General features: G+C 37.0%; 1 protein-coding gene across 1 annotated transcript; it reads left to right on the forward strand.

Moving 5' to 3' along the window:
• The first annotated feature begins 12,442 nt into the window (after positions 1-12,442).
• Positions 12,443-17,176, forward strand: LOC109275694 (dynactin-associated protein-like). Its single transcript, XM_019464000.2, has 3 exons — positions 12,443-12,855; positions 15,349-15,429; positions 16,164-17,176. The coding sequence occupies exons 1-3, from the start codon at positions 12,799-12,801 to the stop codon at positions 16,491-16,493; spliced, it is 468 nt and encodes a 155-aa protein (XP_019319545.2). The 5' UTR covers positions 12,443-12,798; the 3' UTR covers positions 16,494-17,176.
• Positions 17,177-17,957: the final 781 nt, after the last annotated feature.

Consider the following 17,957-nt stretch of genomic DNA (forward strand, 5'->3'; position numbering starts at 1 on the left):
CCACTAATGCCCCCATTTCCCTCAATAAATGACCCTCCTTAAAGCATCATTACTTCCTTGCCTATCGATTCTAGACCAGCACCCTCACTTTTAGGCATAACTGGATCATCTCCTTTTCTTCCATCATTTTCTGAGAAAGCCACCATTCAGGTCAAACAATTTGTCTTCTGTACTCCTCCTCCTGGTGAGTGTTCTTGGAGAAGAGCATATAAACATGCACATTAAAGTTAATTCAAGTTCCTAATTCCCAGTGCCAGCCAGATCCACCCAGTGCATGTTGAGGTGTTTTGGGGACACGCAAAAAAAAAAAAAAGGCATTTACAGAGGCCAGATGTACAAACTCCAGATAAAGGTCTGGACAGGAGGTAATGACTTTGGAATTATATTCACCGTTAGATTTACTCATTCATTGCTTTCCTCTCCTCAGTGAACAATGCCATCTCCACTAGGTCACAAGCCAGAAAACTGGAAGTCACCTTTCATTTTCTTCTCTCTTTCAACCCTGACCCCAACTAGTTAATAACTTGATTCCATTCTACCTGTGAACTGTTTCTTGGATCAATTCTATCTTTGTTTAACTCTACCAGGGAGGTTGTATTTCACTTGCCACCTGTGTTACTGTTACAGCTCCTGACTGGCTTTCCAGCTCTCCACTCACACATACTTTCACCTGTTTATGGCTTCCAGAGAATTGTTTTTTAGATAAAAGAATACATTTGAACTTTTCTCAACCCAAATGGAAAAATCTACATTAGTTTTTTTTTTTTTCCTTGCCATAGCCTACAAGGCCCATCACGGTCTCAAACCTACATGTATCTCCATCCTTACGTCTTTCCCATTTCCCCTCCCATGTACCCTGCTGCTCAGTCCCACTGGCCTTCAGCAGTTGCCCAGATGTCACTCACAGGTCTTCTCCTGCCTCTCCTTCACAACACATATATTCTCTCTTGCCTGGAAGGCCTCCTCTTCTACTCAATAGCTCCTGGCTGCCTGGCGTTTATGTTCAACCCAATAGAATGTCAGGCCATACAATTATGCCAACATCAGCCCGGTGTTTCTATTTGCCGAAAGTCTGTTGACAACCAAAATTAGAACAACTTTCCTAGTATTTATTTGGTGTATTGGCTTTTTATTTTTTTATTTTTTTATATTTATGTTTATTTTTGAGAGAGAGAAACAGACAGAGTGCAAGTGGGGGAGGGGCAGAGAGAGAGGGAGACACAGAATCCCAAGCAGGCTCCAGGCTCTGAGCTGCCAACACAGAGCCTGATGCGGGACTTGAACTCATGGACTGTGAGATCATGACCTGAGCCGAAGTTGGACGCCCAACTGACTGAGCCATCGAGGCATCCTGTGGTGTATTGGCTTTAAAAGAAAACCTTTTTTTTTTTTTTTTTTAAAGCAGTAACAGTACTCCATTATCAAGAAACTTGATAGTACTATTATGCTTTGGAAGAAAAATTCCATTCAGTCCAATAACCTTTTTATATCCAAGGCTCACAAAGGAGATGCCATCTCTGCCTGTCCCCCAGGCTCTGGAATATCATGCTGCTTCTGTCTTCATTTCCTCCTTCTTCTCATTTTAGGCCTCAGAGAGGCTTCTCCCAGAGCTCCAGCCAGACCTTGCAAATGTCATCCTGAAAGTTCCAGAGAAGCGTTCCAGGGTGGAGTGAGGAATGAGGAAGAGTCCTGTTAGGGTAGACTCCTCCTCTTCTCACCTCCATGCTACTTGTTTCTCCTACTAAACAAGGCCCAAGACACAGAGAACAGGAGAGAAATGTGGGGCAGATGACTGACTCCTTTGTAAAATCCATGGTACAGACTTTAACTCTCAGTCCTGTGCAGACACCCTTACAGATGACTTCTCAATTTGATTCTCCTTTCCACGTGCTGCCAGCACGACTTTTTCCCATTTGCATTGTAAACTCTGAGGGTATGTTCACTCATTCATCCAGTAATTCGTCTATTAAACAAACATTTGGGAGCAGAGCTTCTGTGTGCCAGGCCCTGTTCCACAATAGTAATCCAGAGAGACAACATCCTTGACTGGGGGCTATTATGTGCTAGTGAAGTAGAAGGAAAATACAAATAAATACCATGGTTCTAGACAAAGGCAACCTAGTGGATGGGAAACACAGGGTTGGAGCTAGTTTGCCCAATGGTGCAAATCCGGTCTTTGCCAGTACTAGCTTTGTGATCTTGAGCGCGTTATTAATCTTCTCTCTAAAATGGTGACCATAATCATATCTTGTTTAGTTTTTGTTAGGATTGAAGCACTCACTGAGTGAGAGTTTTGTTTACACAAGAAACATACAGGAGAAAGCTCAGTGTATTCAATGCCCTGCTACAAGCCTTGTGTGGCTGGAGCTTTGATGAGTGAATGAAGATGAATTTGGACAGCAAGCAGCAACCCCATCATACTTGAACTTTGTAGATTTAATTTTTAATGAAATGTAAAGTCATTTAAAAAATATTTGCTTTGTGCTTTAAAATGATGGCACTAACTTCTTTGAGAAAATGCTTATTAACTATAATTCAGGCTCAATATGAGCTATATAAGTAAGTATTTAAGCCTTAGGAACTAATGAAAGTCAAATTCTTATTTCCTAGTTCCATTTATTGTCAATTTGTTTTGGTTTCTCTGGTTTGGTTAATTAGCTAAAGATCCAAATGTGGAATCTTTGACAAATGGCTGTTGACTAAAATTCGTACTGATGTACTTCATTATTAATTTATAGTAGGTTCCCAATCCTACTTAAATATTTTCTAAGCCTTCTTCTATTTTGCAAAAGACATAGACACCTTCTCATATATTTTGGGGATGGTATATAGATCACCTATAATGAGTTTAAAAATAGGGCCATGTGGGGCTCCTGGGTGGCTCAGTCGGTTGAGCATCGGACTCTTAATTTTGGTTCAGGTCATGGTCCCAGGGTTGTGGGATCGAGCCCCACATCTGACTTTGTGCTGAGCGTGGAGCCTACTTGGGATTCTCTCTCTTCCCTCTATCCCTCACCTGCTCTCTCTCTTTCTCTCTCAAATTAAAAAAAAAAAAATGGGGCAATTTGTTACAAGCTTTGAGGGCTCACGCCAGTGAGCAAGCCTGTGTATGTTTAACAATTGATAGGCTTGTGAAAGAATGTCAATCTAAAATAACTGTTACAAAAAGAAAAATCTCGTGTATATGCCCTCAGGAGAACAAAATTTGAAGGACTGGGAGACCGATTTTCCATAAAGGCCTGCTTTACAGACCACTGATAATATTGGAATTTTCTGAAATGATTGGAAATTGGTGGTCTCATATCAGCCTTGAAAAGTTTTTCTTATGGTTTCTAGAGGCATGAACAAGAAATGACCCAGGTAGGGCTGGTTTAGCAAAACAAGCTGACTTGAGCTGTGTTTGACGGGACTGGTTTGGTCTGCTCAGGGAATTTTCAAAGTTGGTTTCCTTTGGTTTTGATTTTAACAGACTCCAACTGAGCTCTCCCCTCTTTCCACTCCGTACCCATAAATACAGCCCACCCCAAACCCTCAATGGACGCACCTATAGCTTGCTACAGTTTGTATGTCTCAAATGGCAAGCCCTCTGCTCTTCCCGAATTCACTCATCCTTTTGAGTCTGTCACAGTTGACCTCTTTATTTAGGTCGATAGTGTCTACTTAAAATAGGATTTTTCTGTCTTAGGGGTGCCTGGGTGGCTCAGTCAGATAAGCTGCAGACTCCTGATTTCGACTCAGGTCATGATCTCATGGTTCATGGGATTGAGCCCCACCCTGGGCTCTGCACTGACAGCACAGAGCCTGCTTGGGATTCTCTCTCTCCCTCTCTCTCTGCCCTCTCCCATTAGTGCACACTCACACGCTCTCTCTCTCTCTCTCAAAATAAATAAATAAACTTTTTAAAAAATAGGATTTTTTTCTGTCTTAAAGTAAGCTTTAGTCTTTCTGGTTTACCAGTTAATCAGTAAGCATTAACTGAATGCTAATATTTTTAGGACATTGCGCTTAGCATTATCTTTTTGTAGGAAATATTTCTAATATCATTCCACAAACACTTATGAGATATTTCCCATGTGCCCAGAATTGTGCTAAGTGCTGGGAATTCAAAGGAAATGTGGTAGGAGGGACTATTTCAATACTGTGTGATAGAGGCTGGGGTAGAAGCAAGCCCAGGATGCTGTGGAGACATGCAGAGGAGCAGACAATCACATTTTCTTTTTGTCGTTGTTGATTATCAGGCTTGTTTTTACTAAATCAAGGGTAGAAACGTATTCTCTTCAATTCCAATAACATTAGCAAGCTTCTTTTCCCTCACCAGGTGGTGAAGTAGTTTCCATGTGGGAGGCTGAATGGTGACCCCCTCCAAAGATGTCCACATCCTAATCCCTGGAACCTGTGAATGTACCTCACATGGCAAAGGAGACTTTGCAGATGTGGTTAATTTAAGGATTTGGGGATGGGCAGATCATCTTGGGTTGGTAAGCCAGCATAATTACCAGATTCCTTGTAAGAGGAAGGGAGGGGGTCAGAGTTAGTAGTAAAAGGTGAGGTAACAGAATCAAGAGGTGAGGAAGGGCTATGGACTAAGGAAGGCAGGCATCTCTGGGAACTCAAGAAGCAAGGAAATGAGTTTCCCCTGCACCCATCAAGCCTCCAGAAGTTCCTTGTTAGTGAAATTCCTTCTTTAAAGAATCCCATAGATTTCAAATCTGCCCATTTTGTTTCTACAAACTATATACTGCCGTTCTTTAGGAGTGAGAAACTGTCTATCTCTGGTTTAGTTCATGGCTCTTATGAAAGAATCACAAGCTGGGAAATAATTGCTGAGATTATTATTGTGAACCATCAGATCCCCAGCTTATCAAGAATGTGGTAACTCACAAAGTGACATGACATTTCTCAGTGTCTCTCAGGAATCTGAGCCATCTTGTTAAGGGGCACTTCCCAGACTACCTACCCTACCTCGTGTTGTAAGGAAATATAAGTGACCAATACACTTCTCACCATGTAGATGTTCCACTACATCAATTACCAGGGAAATCCATATTAAAGCCACACGGAGAATTAGATTGGAAAATATTTTCTAAAAGTCTGAAAATCTCAAACATTGATAGTGATCTAGAAAAATGGACATTTCCTGCTTGTAGGAATACAGAATAGTGCAAACACTTAGGAAAATACCTTGACATTTTCCAGTAAATTTAAAATGTGCCTACCCTGTAACATAACAACTCTACTCAAGACAAGTGCCGGGAAGCATGGATGAGATGCTCATAGCAGCATTATTTATCTTAACAAAACATTTAAAAAATAAAAATAAATACAAGTCCAGAAGTGTGCAGTTTGTAACTTTACCACTAAAATTTCTAAAGTTATGTAGACGTGGAGTCTAACTATAAAGAAAAACAAGGGAATGACAAACAGATAATTTAGGGGTTTGGCTATTTCTGGGGCGGGGGTGTGGAGGGAATATTATCTAGAAAGTTTATCATGGGGCTTTGATTGTATTCATGATTTCCACTTATTGTGATGCGCAGTAGATATATAGGTAGGTGTCTGTATTGTCATTCTTTATTTTTGTTGTTGTTGTTAAACATGTATATGTGTGTGTGTGTGTGTGTGTGTGCGCGTGTGTGAATGTCTGGAGAAATCTCATAATACTAACAAAAGTAACTAGTTTTATACCTCTCACAACTTATGCCACTGTGTCAGAATGGGTTTCTTGAATCACTCTGGAAGGGGTGGTTTTAGGAGACAGGTCCTGTTGGAACAATGGAACAAAGTCCCAGGATTCATCGTCATAGGGACTTTGGCCTCCATTTGGTGCTGATAAGAACAAGAAGGTTATACTAAAGTATCGCTATACAAGAGAATGCAAGATTGAAAGTTTCTGTCAAGATAATCTTGGCACTTGGAAATCCTCATTATAATGAAACATTGTGCAGGATGAATAGAATTCTCAGACTAGAAACGTGACACCCGACACTTGTGTGCACTAATTAACTCGTGACCTCCATGTCTGTTGGGTGTCATGTATTCACAAACAAAAGAAAGACTCTTCAGTAACTATAAACTACATATTTATGGAACTTTGTAACCCCCAAATACTGACTTGTCAGTTAGTCATTCAGTATTGATTAAGTTCTTATAAATTGTGCAGCTGGGCACTAACCATTCAGGAAATTCATTAAAAAAAATAGCCCTGGTCCCCACCCTTGAGGAACTGACATTATATGTTTAATTACAATAGCTTGTGTTCAGTCTTAGAGCAGAGCTAACCTGGGACTATAATATCTGCAGAGAGAGAACTGAGAGTCAGAGGATAAAAATGCAGAAATGGAGAAGGTAATTGAAGGGAGGGAAGGTTTTCAGAAAAAGATGTCAAAAGAATGGACACCTGTCCAATGTCAAGTGTCAACGTTAGTTGATGAGAATCAGGAAAATGATTATGGAACGGATAGAGTGGATGTCACCTGGATATCAACTAGATATGTAACCAATTATTAATAAGCCTCTAAGCTATGACATATGTAGGCCAATTTCCTAAAGCTCAAATAAAGCATAAAGGTTTGGATGCTCAAGTCATATTTGTCAAAATATTTATGCACTATATGTAGTAGCCAGAATGTCCAACAAGCAACTTTTAATTGTCTTGAGCTCTTGATTAAAAAATTAAATTTGTTTGTAATTAGGTTAAATTGTTTATAAGAACTTGAACAAAATCATCTACAATGGAAAGACTTATATATCATAAATTGGAAGGGAAAGAAATATACAATAAATGTTTTGGGAAAATTGGTTAAATATTTGGGGAGAATTGATTTCAAATGTACTAAAGAATTAGTTGTTGGAAATCAAAATATAAAAATCAGACATAATTAGCTTAGCCTCCTAAATTTTAAAAAATTTGTAGGTCAAAGAAATCATTCTTAAAGAAAAAACAGGAAAAGTAAGTTGCTAGAAAAATATTTGCAACACATGGGGTAAAAAGGTCAGTGTATCTTGATACATATAATGTTCACTGAAAAAAGAGTACTGAACCATAATAGTTGAACTGCCTAAAACACGAATATGAATAAACATAAATATGAACATGAATAAACATATATGAATATATAAGTATTAATGCTTTATAAATGCTGAATAATATGGAAATGGTTATTAATATCTTTAATTTTAGGGTTGTAAAACAAAGGAAATGACTACACACACACACACACACACACACATGCACACACACACACACGTTTTTTTCCCTGACCTGATTAGCAGAGATTAAGGAAATGATCAAACAAGGAGAATGTAGTGAGTAGGGCCATCATGTGACATTGTTAGTGACACTGTAAGCTGGTACAATTTCTTTGACAATTTGACAGTATTTACCAAGAGTTCTGATGAAATTAATTCCATGAGATTTCAACCCAATAAAACAATCACAAATTTTGAAAAAATGGTTTTTAAAATCAATTATCATATTGAATGAATAAAAGAGAAACAATCTGAATACTTAAGCCATGGAAGCGTGGTTAAGTAAACTATCTTACTTTTATGTGATGGACTGTTATGTGATCAATAAAACACACAAAACCAAACAAAGAGGAATAAATATCTTTATTTTTTATTTTTTTATTTTTTTTTTATTTTTTAATATATGAAATTTACTGTCAAATTGGTTTCCATACAACACCCAGTGCTCATCCCAAAAGGTGCCCTCCTCAATACCCATCACCCACCCTGCCCTCCCTCCCACCCCCCATCAACCCTCAGTTTGTTCTCAGTTTTTTAACAGTCTCTTATGCTTTGGCTCTCTCCCACTCTAACCTCTTTTTTTTTTTTTTTTTTTTTTCCTTCCCCTCCCCCATGGGTTTCTGTTATGTTTCTCAGGATCCACATAAGAGTGAAACCATATGGTATCTGTCTTTCTCTGTATGGCTTATTTCACTTAGCATCACACTCTCCAGTTCCATCCATGTTGCTACAAAAGGCCATATTTCATTTTTTCTCATTGCCACGTAGTATTCCATTGTGTATATAAACCACAATTTCTTTATCCATTCATCAGTTGATGGACATTTAGGCTCTTTCCATAATTTGGCTATTGTTGAGAGTGCCGCTATAAACATTGGGGTACAGGTGCCCCTATGCATCAGTACTCCTGTATCCCTTGGATAAATTCCTAGCAGTGCTATTGCTGGGTCATAGGGTAGGTCTATTTTTAATTTTCTGAGGAACCTCCACACTGCTTTCCAGAGCGGCTGCACCAATTTGCATTCCCACCAACAGTGCAAGAGGGTTCCCGTTTCTCCACATCCTCTCCAGCATCTATAGTCTCCTGATTTCTTCATTTTGGCCACTCTGACTGGCGTGAGGTGGTATCTGAGTGTGGTTTTGATTTGTATTTCCCTGATAAGGAGCGACGTTGAACATCTTTTCATGTGCCTGTTGGCCATCCGGATGTCTTCTTTAGAGAAGTGTCTATTCATGTTTTCTGCCCATTTCTTCACTGGGTTATTTGTTTTTCGGGTGTGGAGTTTGATGAGCTCTTTATAGATTTTGGATACTAGCCCTTTGTCCGATGTGTCATTTGCAAATATCTTTTCCCATTCCGTTGGTTGCCTTTTAGTTTTGTTGGTTGTTTCCTTTGCTGTGCAGAAGCTTTTTATCTTCATGAGGTCCCAGTAATTCACTTTTGCTTTTAATTCCCTTGCCTTTGGGGATGTGCCGAGTAAGAGATTGCTACGGCTGAGGTCAGAGAGGTCTTTTCCTGCTTTCTCCTCTAAGGTTTTGATGGTTTCCTGTCTCACATTCAGGTCCTTTATCCATCAAAGAGGAATAAATATCTTTAGATGTGCATTGAAAAAATCTGTATGGAATCCATCACATTTCGATAGTGATAGATGATTATTTTCTAATTTTCTAAACTATCTCCAAAATCCTTTTATATTACTTTTCCAATTGGAAAAAGGTATACAAGTCAGATGTTTCATGACCTAATGAAAAAAAAAAAAAGATAAGAGAAGCAAGATAGTAAATTGAGGGCAGTGAGTAATGGAAATGAAAGTTAATGGATTTAGAACAGCAGGATGAATCTAGTTTCTGTGGATGGTTGTGGTGTTTTTTTGCTTTTTGTTTTTTTGTTTTTTCCAAATAGTCATCATAGAACATTGTTTTGAAACTGTGGTACAAAAGAAATCCAAAAGATCATATGCAATTCACATATGTGACCTCATATCTTATTGACATCAGAATATTCAGCTACTAAGTGATTTGTTTATTAGATTTTTATCTGAAGAATCAAATTTCTGGCTCTACATGGGTTTTTGACTTAAATTTGGGATTGAATTTCTGCTCTGCAACAACTATTGGTTTTGCAACTTGAAGAATGGTTCTTAAACTCTTTGAGTTTTGGTTTCCTCATCTGTAATATGGGCATAATACTTTTTCAAAGGGTATTTTTGAAGGTTGAGGTACTTTATGCACCTATCATAGTCCCTGATACCTAAGTGTTTGTTTTTATTAGATTAAAGTGTTTTGAAAAAGAAGCATTGAATTTTATATATTTTAGTATATATGAACACATATCCACATATGTCATGTATATATATTTATGTATAATATATAGTTAATATTTATATATATTTGTTTATATATAATTGTTAATATTTTAGTTTATATGTATATATATACATAGTACATATATATTTTAGGATATGTGTTGATATATGTATAGTAAAACTTCATTTATTTTTGGGTGTTTTAACTTCTATTATTTTGGTCTATCAATTTTGTTTTTCATACTCTACTGAGCTTCTAGATAACTTTCTCAAAATTCTAGATTTCCCTATTAGGGATTCCATAGCAATGGGAGAGAATCAGAAATGGATCTTCTTTTGTTTTGACTTCCATCAATCTTCACAACCAAGAAGAAACACAAATGGTCCCAATATCCACGTTCTCTGGGCAACATGTTTCATTTTTAGATATTTACAACAGAACCCAGAAATAATCTCTTCATTTCTTCTCACGATTCTGCAAAACTGCCTCTCCATTTTCCTTTGTGGATAAAGCAAAGTAAAGCCCAAGAAACGTCAGCAGAAATCCGGATGCAGGTTGGCTGCTATGCTGTCATGCTTCCCGATCTCGGCTGGTTAACCAGCATTCAGTAGCTGGGAAAAGGGAACAGCCCTCTGCTCCTGCTCCTTTCTCTGCGGAGTAATATTTCAATCTTTGATGGAGACCAAACTTTAAAAGATAGGGCAAAATGGCTTAGGTCATGAAAGTCTGGGCCAGACCATAAAGTTGAAGGTTTAGGTTCAAGTTGGAGGATTGATAATAATATACTTGCAGAACCAGCAAGCAAAGCAGAGAATGCGCATGAGCTCATTGGTGTACAATGAATATGGCCCCTCAGTGACAACCTTGTTCCCTGCTGAGAGGCACCAAAGTTCAGTGGCCTGAGCACCTTTCATGAAGTGAGGAACTAGACCCCAGGATTAGAAGCCGTTTAGGCTGGTGTGGAAAGAGGGTGCAATCATGAAGCAAACCTCAACCCTAATTATTTTAAAGCAATTGGATTTTTTTTTTTTAACCAGGCCACAGGTACAGCAGATAGTTTATTTTATGGTTACTTCTGACTGTGCCATCGGGTCTTGAAACTGGAAATTTCAATGCATCAAGCTTAGCTGAAATGCAAATGGACGTTCCAAGTTGCTTTTCCGAGAGTTGCTATGAACACGGAGAAAAGAGAGGGTATTAAAGAAAAATCAAAATGACATATAATATGCATTTTATTAGAGCTCACCAATGTATTTCAGTAAGTATTTTTAACTTACATCGTACGTAGAGAAAATTTTCATGTGTGGTGGATATTTATAAGATGAACATCCATGTTATCACTCTCAGGTTAAAAACAGAACACTTCCAGCACCTCTAGGGTCTCCCCCTACCCCCTATGTTGTATACAGCCCCAATTCTGCTTTTCTCCTTTTCCTGATGGGTAACCACTATTATAAGTTTTTACATTTATTTTCTTGCTTTTTATTTTTATTTATTTTTTTCTTTTGTGTTTTCCTATCTATCTATCCATTCATCCATCTACCAACCTACCTACTTATACTATTCCTATGCTTCACTTTAACCTTTCTATGTAAATTCATTTGTGAGAAGGTATAAAATTAAAATTGGCAATAATATTAGTGGGCATGATAAAAATATTAGTGGACATGGTATTTTATTTATAAAATTAAAAGAGATGTCAATGGATTTTCTTCATTGATTGCAATCATGTTTGTGACATTTGGTTTTAGAGTGACTCTATTATATTAAGAATGGATCCTTTCTCTCCTGCCTCTTTCCTTTGCTCATTTGTGTTTTTCTCCTTTCTTATTTCCAAAGTGGTACAGAAGAATGTATTTTTATAGGAAAACCTCAAGCAATAACAAAAGTTAAACAATTAAAGTTGAAACTTTTTTTTATTGTTGTTGTTTTGAATCTTTTAAAATTTTGTTTTGTTTTTTGTTTTTTTTTAATTTTATTTTTTATTTTTTAAAATTTACATCCAAATTAGTTAGCATATAGTGCAACAATGATTTCAGGAGTAGATTCCTTAGTAGATTCAATGACTTGAAGCATAAAAGTCATTTAATATTTGCCTGGTGAAAGGTCCAGAGGTTTGAAATTAGTTACATATATTTTTTTGTATTTTCACAAATATACTTATTACACAATAAGAAGACATGTCTGCTTTTGAATTAGGATTGTGTAAGTCTATTAATATTTTGGAAATTCATGTCACTAACTTCCTCTTGCCAAAAGTTGTTGGCTTATAGGAAATGCATGACTAAAAAGATCTTTAAAGCCATTTTTTCTCCATTCCATACTGCATGCCACGTTGTCAAAGGGTCAGGGAGCATTAATTCTCAGATTGATGTAAAATACCGCCTCAATTGTGCGTGCTGTATCATGAAAACTTTTCCTTGGGAGAAGTGGCAAAGTATCAAAGACATTGTTTCTTTCCTAGTTCCAGCTTATCAAAAAGATTGGGATTCATGAGAAGCAGTGACATCATTCCATAGCCAAAAGCACACAAATTTACATAGAAGCAGACTAGATTTACGGTGGATAATCCTCGATTCATATAATCAAGAGCTACTGAAGTGTACTTACTTCCTATTTTTATCTGTATTTTTAGTAAAACCATTTTGGTAAGTTTTTAGTTCCTGTTTCCATCTCAGTTTAGCCACTGACTTCAACAGCACAGCACATTTTATTCAACAACCACCTAAATCTATCATGATCCCCTAATCTCCATATTGTCTTATTTCTGGAAAGTTTTGAAATTAGTCATTACCATAATCCCTCTGCTTAGCTACAGAATATTCTGCAATACTCATTACCAAGGAGTGGCTTTGTGGGTTTTTTTTTTTTAGAAACAAAAACTAAATTCCTAACCCATGAGAAATCAAGTTTCAGTGATTTTAAATGAATTATGTGAAATAAAGAGGACAAAGGTTTATATCTCCTCCAGAATCTTAGAGTCATTCTGATAGTTGGGATAATTTTCTGTGTGTTCTGTTTTTGAAGGGAGCAAACTTTTCTATTTATTTTTCCTCAGCAAGTATAAATTTCATACTTTCGGGTTGAATTAGGAAATTCTTTTCAGAAAATAGCTATTGTTTTACATAACCCAGATTGAATACAGTTATTAGTTTAACATAAATCCAGGATTTCCCAAGTTCTCATCCACAAAGTGAGCATAGACATTTTGAGGGTTGTATTTGAGACCCCAGCACCCTCAGAATGGATGGGGAACGACGACATCATGTTGTGGATATTGAGCAAACCTCAACAGAGCTGGTGAGTACCAATACCTTTTAATGGCTTTCATGTCTAATAATCTTGTTTGCAACATTTAACATTTAACCTTCCAAGAAAGTTCAGTTGCATTGTTTCTGATTTTGCTCTTACAAGATGAATGGAATCTAGGACGTTATTACCAGAAATCACGAGGGTTGAGGCTGTTATTTAACATGCCAGATAGTGCTTTCACATCATTTAGGAATTGTGTATTAGACTTTGCTTAAATTTAGATATTTTGTCTAAATTTTGGCACTTATATATAAGGTACCAGTAGATAGAATTATTAGTAAATTATTTGAAGTGTTTATAGCAAATATTGATTATTTTTTATTTTAGTTTATATATTATGAATATTATTGTATATTTTAATCTAATGAAAATATTTATTCTCATTGGCCTACTTGCATTTAAAATAGTAATTTATGGAAAATGTCTCATTGGGAAGCTTATGCTGCAAATGTGTTACTCTAGTAATATAAAAATCATATTTCTTAGAAAGTGTATGGAGTCTCATTCGTTGTTCAAACAAATCTGTTCATTTTACACAGGAGGAATTGAAACATTAAGAGTCCAGCTAGCTAGTGGCAGAGTTAGAAATAGAACTCAGATTTCTCACATATAATCTCATTATAAGAAACTACTTTTCAGAAATCTTGACTACTATTATGTTCATAATAAGGAAAAATGAATTTTAAATCAACTTGAGGTTGTAGAACCAAGAGACCAATCAGAAAAAATAAATACAAAGGTAAGATTTGATAAGAGTTGTTTTGCCACTTGAAGGTTTTACTTGTGAAGGTTTTATAGTTTCAGCATTCAACAGCTAGACCATTGGAAACGTATTTTACAGGATGCCTCATACTTCAGGGAAGCTACCAAGTGTCATCACTTTAATATCATATATACATCACTTTATTTCCCTCCCCTTTTAATTTATGTTAAGTATGAGTTATGGTATTTCCCCACATGCTAAAATCTATGCAATTTATTCCATTAAGTCAAATGATTAGATAATCATGCTAAACCCATGCTAAACAGTAAAACTGACTTCTGAGACAGTGAAAAGGAATGTTTGGATTTTCCATTTTTTACCTATCTGACAATCTATAACTTCTTAGATTCCCCAGCATGATGGGTAGAAAATTTTTTTTTTACAATTACCATATGAGTTTATTTGCTAATTTTAGAGAATTTGGGAAATATAGAGAATAAAAAAGAAAACAGAACAATATCACCCATGATTCCTCCTAGAAAAAACTCACTGCTAATATTTTGTTTCTTGTCCCCTCTCCCATCCAATCTAATTTTATTCTTTTGGTTACTTTATTTTGCCACATGAAATTTTTGTTAATTTTCTTGTTTTTCCTCAAAAAAATCCCATAAAGATATTAATTAAAATTCTGGAGAATTAATTAAAATTCAGCTTATACTGCTGAAGCTTTTTTTTATTATTATTTTTAATGTTTATTTTTAGAGAGAGACAGAGCGTGAGCAGGGAAGGGGCAGAGAGACAGGCAGACATAGAATCTGAAGCAGGCTCTAGGCTCTGAGCTGGGTTTGAACTCACAAACTGAGAGATCATGACCTGAGCCAAAGTTGGATGCTTAACCAACTGAATCGCCCAGGTGCCTCTGAAGCTTTTTATAAGAGGACATTTACCCAAATTGTCTTTTTGCTTCCCAATAAAATTTTGTGGTTTTCTTTATGTAAGTCATATGGCATTTGATATGCTTAGCCATTTTAAATTGCTTTATTACACGAATAGTGGTTGCTAATACATGTACACACACGCACACGCACACACAAAACAAGTGCTGTTACATATATTTTTCATAGTTTTATAATGAGCCAACGTGATGAGTTCTTATTACTTTTGAGATGTTGTATGGTTGATTATTTGAGATTCTGTTTGTAGACAATCATATCATGTACAAATAATGTTAATTTTATCTTCACATTTCTCTTAGTCATACATATCGATGAGAACTTCTAGAAAAACATTACCTGATATTGGTGGTAGGAGACATTTTTTCACTTCTCCTGACTTCAGAGGAATGTGCCGGATGCTTTACCATTAAATATGATGTTTGTTACTCATTATTTTGAGGAAAACATTCCTTGTTGCATTTGGAAATTACTATTTTATGTTTAGATTTTTGAGATTTGCATTGTTTGTCTGCTTTCCTCAGGATTGAATGTCGAAATTTATTAAAATGATCCTTGGGCATCTATTGAATCGATCATTTTATTTTTCTTCATTGATCATTTGATGTGAAAAACGTATTTGTACAATTCATATCATCAAACCATTTATTAGAGTTTCAGATTCTCCTAGAACTTGGTTGGTTCTTCATTTAATACATATTGGACTCACATCATTTATATGTGCTTCATTTGTTTATGTTCCTGGATAAAATAAACTTTCTTCATCTTTAACAATAAGAGTTATTTGTTTGTTTGCTTGTTAATTTAAAAATTCTTTCTCTGCAGTTGCCCAGAAATCCATACTGTTTGAATGAAGGAAGACAGTGTGGTTGTACATTGCCCAATGTGACCCTCCAGCCACAGTGGGTAAGATTTAGGGCCTGGGGGAAGGGGGATCTTCAGTAGTCCTGAGGAACACTGGTGAAATGGGGCAGGCAGGCCCTACTCTGCAGACTCTTCTGGGATCTCCTGTCACCTCACTGTCCCCATGTCCTTTGGCTACTCTGCACTTCTCCGTGCTGCCACTCCACAAGCTCCTGGCGACACCTGGGAGTCATGGACCCCAATAGTTTATTAAGACCCTGCACCATACCAGAGTTAATAAGTTTTGTATTTTGATGTCTTTCCAAGCTCAATGAGAGTCCTCTTATGTATGTTTAAGAGATAAAAATGTAATTAAAAAATTTTTTTGTAATTATAAAATTTCAACACGTAATATGAAAATAGGAGATCACAAACAATGAGCAAAAGAATACCTGCCATTGTCCATCAGTCAAAGGTAACTTTGAGTGATGTAAAATAACTTGAGTAGCTGATAATTACTTAACAGTGATTTGAGATAATGCCTTATTGCTTTAGTACAAAGGAGTAACTTAGAAGGGACATTTTGTCCTCATGGACTTGAAAACAAGGGCTTTGTGTGTGTGTGTGTGTGTGTGTGTGTGAGAGAGAGAGAGAGAGAGAGAGAAGGAATGAGAGAAAGAGACAGCTAAGAGACAGCTGATAAACTACTTTAAATTATAGCATGTGGAGTAATTGAAATCAATTACCTAAGTCACTTCTATGTAATTTGCTGAAATATTTTTCATACTTCATTGCAGGTTACAGCAAAACCGTGGTCACTCTGGAAAACATTTCTGGTGTGTCTCTTGGCCTGTCTAATTGCCACAACCCTTGTTATTCTGGTCTTATATTTTGTCCACTTTGGCAAGCACACCAACAGTACCACTATCATCATTCATGCAGATGGAAAGTCGAATCGTGTCACCTGCATCCCTGATTCTACCCCATCTCCTACCTCATCAACCCTGCCTGGATCTTCTACCCCTGCGGCCACCCAAAGCTCCTCTGCCAAGGTGTCTCCATCCTCCATGGAGACAACTGAAATAACAACACTGGACCATGAAGTTATCATTGAAGAGAACTTTTGAGCCCTTAGCTCTCCTCAAGCCAGACCAACACCTTTACCCCAAAGGAGGCATGTCCAGGTGTTCTCTCTTCCTGCCAATGGGTTGCAAAGCATTTGGCTTCATGAGAGCTTGCTCCTCCCCCTCCACTCATTTGCTATCTTCCCATATGGTAATGACTCAGTCTTGGGCCCTCCAGTGTTCAAATGATTGGAAAACATTTTTTTTTTCAACTGAGGCTGATTGATTCATTCAGGCTGGGGCCCAGTGTTTTCTTTCCATCCCTCCCATATGACCAACTTTATTCTTCACAAATAGTGGTTTCAACTGCTGAAGAGGCTGCCAGGAGGATGCTGCTCTACTTAGATCTCTGCCTGTTGGTTCTGAAGCCAATATTTACCACCTAGCTATTGATTATTTTCTAATCTCATAACTTCCCTATTTTCAGCATTTATATTCCAGTAGGGAGAAGGAAATGCTCAACTAAAGTCGTTAATGAGTCGGGGGCCTGGGTGGCTCAGTTGGGTAAGCGTCCAACTCTTGGTTCAACTCACGTCATGAGCTCACAGTTCATGGGTTCAAGCCCCACATCAAGCTCTGTCTGACAGCACAGAGCCTGCTTAGGTTTCTCTCTCTCCCTCTCCCTGCCCTTTCCCTGCTCACTCTCTTTCTCTCTCAAAACAAATAAATAAACTTAAAAAACTAAAGTGGTTAATGAGCAAGAGTCTTTAAATATCTATTGGTCACTACAGAAGCATTTCTCTTGGGAAATTCAGAAAAGAAGTCAGTGAAGTTAGGAATAATCAAGGAAGATTTTGGAGAAGGACTAAAAGTTGAAAAAGGATGAAAATTTGGACTTACATAGAGATCATTAAATAGAAAATGAGAGGGTTAAGGGGGTTTAATAGATTTAAAATCAAAAGCACACTTAGGAACACTTCAAATGTGACAAGTGATGTATTTTATATTTGTGAAGTTTCACTGATACTGTCAATATTATTTTCCATATTTGATATTTTGCTTAGTCTCCAAACCCTACTATAAACTATTACTTACAAAATTTGTATTTTGTACTACAAGTTTGAGGGCACATTGCTTGTAATTTGCTATGAAACACAAGACTTATTCAATGTTATTTATATTCTGAGTGTTTAATACTCACTGAAAGCATACATGTTTCATTCTGGGAAAGACTTTAGAGTTAAATTAACCTGCCCATTCCACCCCCAACCTCCAAACTCTACAAAAATGGAAGAGTGTTCCAGACAAGGGGGCTCCTACCCAAAGACTCAGCCCTATAGCCTATACCCAAGCCACTAAAGACTTGGTATCCAGCTTCCAACTTCTGCTTGTCTTTTGTGCACCATTAAAAGTTCTAAAAGCATTGTTTTGTTTTCCTAAAGCAAAAGACTTTGTGTTCTCTATCATTCTAGGTTGAGTTGCCGCAGGCAACAATAAGTCATGTAAATTAGCATGACTTTGAGGCCT

This window comes from Panthera pardus, unplaced genomic scaffold, assembly GCF_024362965.1.
Source record: "Panthera pardus isolate Hobbes unplaced genomic scaffold, ASM2436296v1 HiC_scaffold_15, whole genome shotgun sequence".
Taxonomy (NCBI): Eukaryota; Metazoa; Chordata; class Mammalia; order Carnivora; family Felidae; genus Panthera; species Panthera pardus.